Here is a 10,000-nt window from a genome sequence, read left to right on the forward strand (position 1 = left end):
TGAGGTGTTTACAAAAGCATGACCTAACTTGACCATCAATGAATCAAAATGTATTTATTTGTGTTTTTAAGTTTAATTATTTGTAGATTTCACATTTGCACATTAAACACTAGTTAACATTGGGCTATTAAACACTAGTTCACATAAATTCTGCTAAGCTGTATGCATGTCAATTTACACAAACATACTTTTTTAAACAGTACATTAACAGTTTACTTTCCATTCTGTAAAATTGTTATTTCCATTTCTATTCAGATTTCCCAGTAGAGGGAGCTAATGGTGATTGTGAGAAAACAACATGAAACATGAAAGCAGTATTTTATATTATAATGCTGCACAGGTTCACCATTCATGTGGTCTGACATTTTAGTTACATATCTTCACAAGCTCATGAATGATTTTGTCCATGATTTAGTGTCCCCATATGATGTACTGTGGTATGTGGACTTTATCTTGGTATGTACCAGAGTTGGTTTATCATGATGAGGAACTAATTGACTCAGGGCCTAACTGGCAGAAACCGAACCTGCATACACACTGCCCGCCCCCCCCCCGCCCCAACAAAAAAAAATATTATGAGATCTGATGCTCAGCAGTCACTGCATCCTCTTGCACAGTTTATGCATGCTGCAGACATACAGTGTTTACAAATAAATTCCTGAACATTTTTAATGATGCCAGAAAAAAGTATATGCATTCTACTGTTTGTATATAACGTATTTGATGTTGTCAGTGTATTTAACATTTAACATTAACTATATTTTTGCAATGCATATGTTTTAGTAAAATATAAAAGGTTATTTATTTATTTATTTTTGTGGATGGTGACGTTTAATGGCCTTCTTCCCAAGTGGTTCCCCAAGGCGTTTGTAGGGAGGAAAATGCTTTCATGCGCACCATGCTGCTTTATGCTGAAATGCGCAGTAAATGCGTTTATTCCATTTTGAGTGCATTTCGTGTGTGGCTTCACTGAGGACGCACGCTGAAAGACAAAATGTCCAACCACTTTTCCGTTTACCCACCACAGATTCAAAGCGCAATCAGTCTGTACTAATAGCGCAGATACATTAGTTAGGCTAGTAGCATACATCAGTTATACACTTGAAAAAATGTTGTCGTATTGTTGAACTCACATTCATAAATACAAAGCCTGTGATTTCTGTGTTTAGTTAAAAAATGAATTTGGACATTGAGGAAATGGTTATTTACAATCCTTCATGCGACTGCAATGTTCTGTAACTTAAAAGCAGTCAACCAATGAGGGGGTTTTATATTCTAATTTATACATGTTTTGTCAATGTACCAAACCAATTTTCTCCAAATATGAAGAACTCCTGTTAAATGGCTGTATTCAAAACCAAGTAACAGTGAAAAACGTGCAAACTATCAAATTACCAGGATATCCCTTATTTCTGAATTCCATTAAATTGCAACACAGGTTATGCCATGCGGTGAACCTGCAAACTGTCCAGGGTGTATTCCTGTGTCTCGCCCAATGCATCCTGGGATAGGCTCCAGCACCCCCCACGACCCTGACCAGGAATAAGTGTGTATAGATGATGGATGGATGGAACTCAGGTGTCAGATTTACATTCCCGCAATGTTACAGCAATTGGTTTGCATGTAAAACTAATTTGGAAGTTCATTGCTCTGTTGCAGTCATTTTCTTGCATGTAAAGCTGAAATGGTATTACATTACTGAAACTGTTTTTGGGTGTAGATTTATAATGCAGTACTCTCACAGCAAGCACACCAGGGTCAAATACTTTCACCGTTCAGCCAGCAGTGAAACTCCTACAGACCATTGACAATTTAAAAAGCAACATCTTTTTTTGCAAAACATTCAGAAGAAAATGAACCTTATTTTCATATAATTCGAATTTCCATATAATGACATTTTCATATAATTATAAGGCTTATGTAATTACACGTTTTGATGAGGGACACATTTTGGTAAAAATTCTCAGGGAACAACTGAACAACTGTTTTCGAATGTTAGCAGGTCGCCATATAAAATTTGACCCAGGTTTGAATAAGAAACAAAATGACATTACATTTTTTAATTTTTTTTATTTTAAATAAAATCTCAGCATGAGGCAATTCTGGTGAGTGTGGAGTGGCTGTCTGGCAGTTTTTGTCTAAAATGCCTAAAAATGGGCCTTTCAACAGTTAATAGTAGAGTACACAACTTGGTCCTGTGGGGGAGGACTCTGTGAGCACTGGTGTGGATTCACATAGGAGTAAACCACGTCACTCGGCTCCTGTGTGCTGTCATTGGTCAGAACTTCAGCATAGGTCGCTTCAGTGACTCCTGGGGGCTACAATGGGGAGGAAATAATGCAACACTTTACTGTAGGTTCATAAAGCCTTTATAAACTTTCATATGAATACCATCATAGCTATGGACTCCTTATGTCATGGCTATGAATGTATATTGACTTTATAAAAGCTACATAACCACAACTCTCGCTAATGAATGTAAAGCAAGTAGAAAAGATAACACATTTTATTTCCTATGAACAATTCATGAACATTTTAAAGGGGTTGAAACATCACTTGTGAATTCCAAAGACCACTCTCATTCAAAGACCAAAGTACCTTTTCATTTTTGTCTTCCACAGCTGGTCTTATTTTACCTGAAACGAAATGGGAGTCAGAGTCATGTGACTGTAGGTTTGTACACACTAAGCAGCAGTGGTACCCCTTAATTCCACAAATACTGTTTCTGTACAAATAGCTATAAATTGTACTGTTTGAAGAAGCTCTCTAACAATATAACCACAGATCATGTAGTCTCACCAGAGACTTAGATCCATATAGAACACTGAAAGTTCTGTTTTTGTTGTCATTATTAATTAATGTGGCCAAGTGACCATGTGGTGTACTGTTATAATTGATATTGTGTGCTCCAGGTTCATAATTTTTAGTGAATATTCATATATATATATATATATATATATATATATATATATATATATATATATGCTTTGAATGTGAAATTGAAAATGGGTGAAAATCTGTATGAGACAGAGAACCTTGGCTCCAAAAGTGGTCATTAATAGTTGGCAGTGACTCGGCGGGAAGAATGCTGGCGAAAGTTTCCCCCGTTACATATATAAAGGTTAACATGAACGACAGGTTGTTGCCAGATACATATCTGTGAAAACAGTTTCAGATACGGGATTTTGACTCAATGATAGGAGAATGAAAGAGGCACCTGGCAACCTTGACTACAACGCACCATTAAAATGAGGCTAGCCTACTTAACGTGGCTGAATATGGTAACTGTAGCCTCTGTTCGGCTACTCAGGAAAATAGAGCTGTTTTTTCAAGACTATCTTTGAAATGAATTAATTGCAGTGCACTATATTTATCTGGGAGCCACTTGATTAACACAGTGTCATGGTCCTGTTTTCCTGTCTGTGTTTCCCCTGTTGGGCCGCCAGATGGCGGCACTTCTGTTTTGTGTCCTGCTCCCCTCCTGTTAATTGTATGATTGTTTCATTGTCTCGTCATCCCATCATTGTTCCCACCTGTGTCTTATCCCCTCCTTCTGGTTTGATTGTTTTTTGAGTTCACCTGTGTCTTGTTACCCCTGTCTATTTAAGTTCTCTGTTCCCTTGACTTGGGTGCTGGTTCCTTGTGTTTGTTCCCGAATTCTATTTGTTACAAACCGTTTGTACCTGCCTGTATTTTGTTCCTGACTTGTGTTTCGTTTGACCTTCCCTTGTGCTCTGCCTTCCCGTGTTCTGCCCTGCCTGTGTTTTTGAGTTCCTGTTGTTTTCTGTTTCATTAGATTATTTTTTGAGTTTGTGTTTCACCTGCCTGTATTTTGTTCCTGACTTGTGTTTTTGACCTTCCCTTGTGCTCTGCCTTCCCGTGTTCTGCCCTGTCTGTGTTTTTGAGTTCCTGTTTTCGGTTTCATTAGATTATTTTTTGAGTTTGTGTTTTAGCCCATTGTGGCCTTGTCTGTTCCCTGTTTGTTCACCTGTCGTTAGTAAAGTCTTTGTTAATTTTCCCTTTTTGAGTTTCGTGTTTTTTTTTTTTTTCCCCACTCTGCGCCTGGATCCCAGCACCCGTACCGTGACACACAGGGGTAGTCCGTGTTCAATTGGATAAACTCCATACATAATAAAAGTGAATATAACTGACGGGTCCTCTCAGTGAGTTTTCTATGGAAGCTTGCCTTCTAAAGCGAAAACTTGACGGAATTATTTAGCAACAGTAACTAAGGAGAGCTGGACTTTGGCAGAGACTAATCACAAACTCAGTAAACGGGAACAAATTTGTTGATGCATGGAAACAAAATCCCTGTAAAAATGTCTTTAAATTGATTAAAAATCAGTTTTTTTTTTTTTTTTTTTTTGTTGACGAAAATAGGTAAATACCGAGCCTTATCTGTGCTGAAAAATATTCCTTGAAACTCTTGTCACCAAAGAGGTTTCTTAACTTACTTTGGTTAAGAAAATTGAAGAGAGGAGGAACAGAGTTGAATATGTGGTAAGTCTGTGGTATATACACTATATCCACTCTCATTCTGTACCATTATAAGGGCCTGTGAAGATTTTCAGACCATGGGTCTTTACAGAAACAGGCCGACATGACAGTTGCTGTTTTTATTCTGAGGAAGAGAAATTAGTCAAGATGTGGTTAACCACTTCCTCTTTGAAAAGTCTGTTGTTCACTAAGTTTGGCTCTGGGCAGTATCTGTAAATGCGTAGCCAATATAAAAGAAGAAATTCTAAATGCGTAGTAATTTTAAAACATTTAGATATACCTCCCCGAAAAGGACATCATGGGATGTCCAGTAAATTTGTGTCCCTCCAGACAATCAAGTTACCACACAAGCTACAGTTGAGGCCAAAAGTTTGCATACACCTGGGCTAAAGATATTCACACTCCGTTTTTCACGACTCCACACATTTCATGTTACCATACATTTCTTTTGGAAAATCAATTAGGGAATCTACTTTGTTCACATCAAAGGTCATTTTAAAACAATTGATTAGAGACTGATTTATTTCACCTTTAATTCCTTATATCAGAATTACAGTGGATCAAAAGTTTACATACACCAAGTTGACTGTCTCTTTAAACAGTCTGGAAGATTCCAGAAATTGATGTAATGACTTTTGAGAAGCTTCTGGTTGGTCAATTGTCATAATTAAGAGTTAATTGGGAGTTAATTGGCACCTATGGCTGTATTTAAGTCCCTATCTTTAGAGCCACTGCCTTTTTGCCCTTGATACCATGAAAAAATCCAATCCAAGGCCTCAGAAAAAAAAAAAAAAAGTGGACCTCCACAAGTCCAGTTCCTCCTTAGGAGCAATTTCCAAACAACTGAAGGTACCACGAGCTTTTGTACAAACAATTGTATACAAATATAAAAAAACTTAATAAGGACCACACAGACACTGCATCATTCAGAAAGGAGGCAGGCATTAACTCCCAGGGCTGAACAAACTTTGGTTTAACTGTACCCCAAGACAACAACAAAGGAACTGGTGAAGGAGTTGCAGGCATCAGGTACAAATGTATCTACATCCACCATTAAGAGACTCCCACATCCCACGCTGTTGTGAAAGGAAGAAGCCCCTACTCCAAGACCAAAATAAAAAAGCCAGAATGAAGTTTGCAGCTGCTCACCAGGATGATGACCTAACATTTTGGAGGAGTGTTCTCTGGTCAGATGAAACAAAAATTGAACTGTTTGGCCATAATGGTCAGCGCTATATATGGAGGAAAAGGGTGAGGCTGTTAATCCAAGAACACCATCCCAAATATGAAGCATGGGGGTGGCAGCATCATGTTGCGGGGGTGTTTGGCTGGAAGAAGGACTGGTGCACTTCAGAAAATAGATGGCATCATGAGGAATGAGGATAATCTAGAAATACTGAAGCAACACCTCAAGACATCTGCTAGAAAGTTAGAACTCGGTTGCAACTGGATCTTCCAACAGAGCAATGATCCTAAGCATACCTCCAAATTTGTTACAAAATGGCTTGAAAACAACAAAGTGAAAGTTTTGGAGTGGCCGTCACACACCACACACATGCTTCTAAGAGAAGTCAAAAATAGCACTGCCGCCACAAAGGGGAAGCAGTCACAGGTGCTTTCCACGTTGAAAATAGACAGCTGCTTTCCGCTAAGGATTAACTCACGTTTGATCTTCCATGCGATGCCAGCGGCCACACAGCAGAGCAGCAGAAGAGCTCCGGCGGAAATGGCGAGAGTGGGCAGCGGGAATGAAGCCCCCCTATCAGGGAGGAAATTCCTGGCAACCAATAAGAGTGAGGCACTTTTCCTCAGGAGAGACTGACTCTCTGACAGAGACACGCTCTGTCATGTCAGCATGTTCATATGCAGCAGTCATAAATGGAGAGAGCTTTGTTTGGGGTCATCATTCTGTGCTGCTGGTTACCTTGATGTGTAAATTTATCACAGATTTGAAGAAAACATTTGTTGAATTATTTTGAGGGTCCGTTGTTGACGTTGATGTATAATCTGATGTTATTTTTATTGTGTCACCCTGGTCATGACAGTATCATTTTCCTGTAGTAACCTTTTCAAATAATCTGCATTGTTTAACGCTCAACTTATTTCTGCATTTTTTGTTTTGTGATTATGGTTTACTTACGGATGACTCTTTGCCATATGATTCACCATTGTTGTTCCTTCTTGTTTTATTGTTGACCTCCAATTCCCCTTTTCTGGTTTTCCTACTGTGGATGCAGGAGTTGATTCTACTGGAGTCTTGGATGTGGTTGACATTTCAGAATGGTCTATATATATTTTTTAAACAAAATTATATGCATGAAAAAGTTTTAAAGAGATTTGCAAAAAATTGAACTTTAAGATTTGAGGTTCTTAAAGTATCATAATCATTAATACATAAAATTAGATATATTTCAACAGATTTCACTTAAAGCATCCTTCCAGGTACCCATGATGCAGTGTGAGCACCCTTACCTGCTTCAACATCCAGGTTCACCGGAACCCATTTGTCACTGAGAGAGGAATGTCCCTTCACTCCACAATAGTACACGCCAGTGTCCTGTGCTGTGAGGTTACTGATGGTGATCAGGAACTGTGTGTTGGAAGGGTCATCTCTGATCTGTGTTCTGTCTTCTCTCTCTTTATTTTCAATGTCCACCACAGGGCTACATCCATCCACACCAGCTTTTTTACACCAGTATTTAACACTATCGGTGTAATCTGCAGAATACAGACATCTGATTGTTTGACTGCTGGATGCTTGCCCAATTACATTCACCGGGCCCCAGAGATCTGGTATGGTCGTACCTAGAGGAATTTAAAAAAATGTGTGAAAAGAAAAACACTTGATTACCATAGTGTGAATAAATTAGCTCCGTTTGCTATAGTCTGAAATGCTTCTTTATTTCTTTATTTCGGCTATCTTTTCCCTCAAGTTGTGAACCAGTCCCATACAGTAAAATGTCCAGAGTTAATTATACTCTAATAGAGCACATAATGAGTCCAATAAGGACCATATGCACTCTGCCAGAGCTGATTTAACACAGTTTACTGTGCTGTGCCCATGACCTGAAACATATTCCTCAGTAATTGAGTTTCTATCTGATTCATATCAATATACATATTTTCTCACTTATCTCTATTTTCTAATGATATTTTGGTTTGGATTTCTTGACAATATGAACAAAAGGCTCAAATTCATTACACTGATAAGAAACGATACAGGAATTAACACTGTTTTGTTTACTCCATACCTTCATTCACTTGAACATACACTGGGACACTTTCATCAAAGCCACTTATTGATATCCCACACTTATAAGACCCCTGATCATCCTTGGTGAGGTCCGTCATTGTGATGTAAAATACTCCCTCTGCTTTATCATCTCTGATAGAGATCCGGCTCTGAGTATCTGAGTCCCCGGTCTTCACCAGGGTGGAACACGGAAGTAGATATTTTCCTTTGCACCAGTATTTGACATGGTCAGCGTATGACTTGTGATATTTACACCGGACTGTTACGTTTCCTTTGGTTTGGTTTATCACCCTCTCTGGAGCCTGGACTGAGAATGAAATATGAAAAAATACATACAGAATTAAACATATAAGGGTCTGATTACAGTATTTCATCATAGTATATAAAGCTTAATGCTTTTGCCAAAAAAGAAAAAGAAAATGACTTTCCTTCTGAAAGAGAACCTCACCAGTTTTTAATAACTTCATTAAAATGGTGCATGTTTTTTTATTTTTACAACATATTTATATACCATATTTTTGTAGAATTTTTTAAAATATTTGATTAATTATTATATTATTAATATGCAACATATACATTGTGCACCATGCACTTACAGTATACTGTAGCTTCATATTAAGGTTTTCTGTAATTACCAAAAACTTTATGTTACATGCCTTAATATTCTCAACTCAAAAGTCATTTCCTGTCATAATTAGCACTATGACAGGGATTAATGAAAAATACCTTTTTTGACACTGATGTGCACTGGACTCCTTACATCATAGCTGAACCTTCCCGGTATTGATATTCCACACTGATACCATCCATCGTCCTTCTCTCTCAAATCCTTCATAGTTACAGAGAACACTCTCTTTGTTTGATTATATCTAATCGACATTCTTTTGTCTTTGGTGGTGCCATCAGTCTTCACTAAAATGCTACAACGCAGTCGTATTTTTCCTTTGCACCAGTATTTCTCATTCTTATCATAATCTGTATATCTACAGGGGACAATCACGCTGTCACCCACCAAGACCCTCACCTCCCCTGGACCCGAGACGACAGCAGAGTAGGCTCCTAAAAACCAGAAGAAATGTTATATGTTAATGCTTAAGTGTAGTGTAGCCATTTGATCACTATAGTAAGGCTCCTCAGTACAATGGCACAGAAAAACATTTCAGATTAATACTCCACCATAAACACTATGCACATATTTTATAACAACATTAATTTAAAATTAATGTTATGAATGTGTTCTCCATGAATTATGCCCAACCCAGTAATAGCATAATTCAGCTTATATTCAGCACATCGCTTAATACAGCTATTACAGAACATTTACAGCTTATATAAACATGTACAAGAGCTTACCATAGATATACCATAGACAGTCATATACATAACCCATATGAGGTTAACCACACAAAGTTTCCACATTTCTGCTCAGCATTCATTGCGTGGATAAAACTCAGCGGTTGATTAAAACCCTGGTACAACGGAAACTAACACTATTCAGTCTACCACGCTCCTGTTTTATAATAATGGATTGCATCAGCCAATCAGAATGAGAGTAAAACAGAGATGTGTGTGTTTACCTGAGAGGAAGGAGAGGACCAAAGCCAGCCTCATTGCTGCTGGATCTGAAGGCGACGCTTCTGTTTTGGAGCGTGTATCTGAGAGGAACACAAATGGTCTCTGTCCTTCCTGTTCTTAGCTGGGTGTGTGCTGTAATTAACCGAGTGAAGGAAATGACATGCGACTGTGGCAAGGGCGTGAGTGCAGGTTTAAGCTTGAGCTTGAACAAGAGTCCTAGGAGTCTGGTGCTTTTATTCACCATGTTAACTCTTTTAACTACAGCCTTGACCTGCTCATATGCAACATTTAGCCACTGTGTATGTATAATACAGCATACACAATTTTAACTATATTTAAGCATTTTGTACTGTACATAATTCCCAAAATAGTTATGGGCAGACCCTAATTATAATTGTTCAGTTTTCATAGATATTTTCTCAAACAACCAAAGATATTATCACACTGCCAGTTCTCTGAATGACTCATTTGAGCTGGTGTTTATGATGTGGTCACATTTATGGGCGCATGTACGTGTGTGTGTGTGTGCGCATGTGTGTGTGATTCACAGTTGTACTCTGAGTTTGGTTACGCTTGGTTACTCTTGAGCAGTTAGCTGTACTTGGGTGTAAATGTGGACTCATTAGGCATCATTTGGTTCTTTTGGACACTCCCCTATCAATTTTATTATGTTCA

General features: G+C 38.2%; 3 protein-coding genes across 10 annotated transcripts in view; all 3 read right to left on the bottom strand.

Annotated features, from left to right (window-relative positions):
* LOC135234928 (polymeric immunoglobulin receptor-like) overlaps positions 1–9,479 on the bottom strand; it is a 39,941-nt gene extending 30,462 nt beyond the window's left edge. For 2 of the 8 annotated variants that reach the window (XM_064300055.1, XM_064300059.1), the window contains exons 1-3: positions 9,328–9,476; positions 8,477–8,809; positions 7,749–8,057 (exon numbers count right to left, since the gene is read on the bottom strand). In XM_064300055.1, the coding sequence (XP_064156125.1) occupies positions 7,749–8,057; positions 8,477–8,809; positions 9,328–9,361 (676 nt within the window). In that variant the 5' untranslated portion in view covers positions 9,362–9,476. Of the gene's footprint in view, positions 1–6,637; positions 6,723–6,969; positions 7,303–7,748; positions 8,058–8,476; positions 8,810–9,327 lie in introns of all 8 variants that reach the window. The other 6 variants (XM_064300054.1, XM_064300057.1, XM_064300061.1 and 3 more) reach the window with 6 other exon arrangements.
* The window catches only part of LOC135234929 (matrix metalloproteinase-9-like), a 44,784-nt gene that overhangs the window by 7,961 nt on the left and 26,823 nt on the right, over positions 1–10,000 (bottom strand). The gene's annotated exons all lie outside the window — the stretch shown is intronic.
* The window catches only part of LOC135234926 (polymeric immunoglobulin receptor-like), a 109,536-nt gene continuing 100,687 nt past the window's right edge, over positions 1,152–10,000 (bottom strand). Inside the window, exons 8-10 of the mRNA XM_064300042.1 lie at positions 6,162–6,274; positions 2,599–2,636; positions 1,152–2,318 (exon numbers count right to left, since the gene is read on the bottom strand). Of these exons, the coding sequence (XP_064156112.1) occupies positions 2,163–2,318; positions 2,599–2,636; positions 6,162–6,274 (307 nt within the window). The 3' untranslated portion in view covers positions 1,152–2,162. The remainder of the gene's footprint in view (positions 2,319–2,598; positions 2,637–6,161; positions 6,275–10,000) is intronic.

This window comes from Anguilla rostrata, chromosome 11 (assembly GCF_018555375.3).
Source record: "Anguilla rostrata isolate EN2019 chromosome 11, ASM1855537v3, whole genome shotgun sequence".
Classification (NCBI taxonomy): Eukaryota; Metazoa; Chordata; class Actinopteri; order Anguilliformes; family Anguillidae; genus Anguilla; species Anguilla rostrata.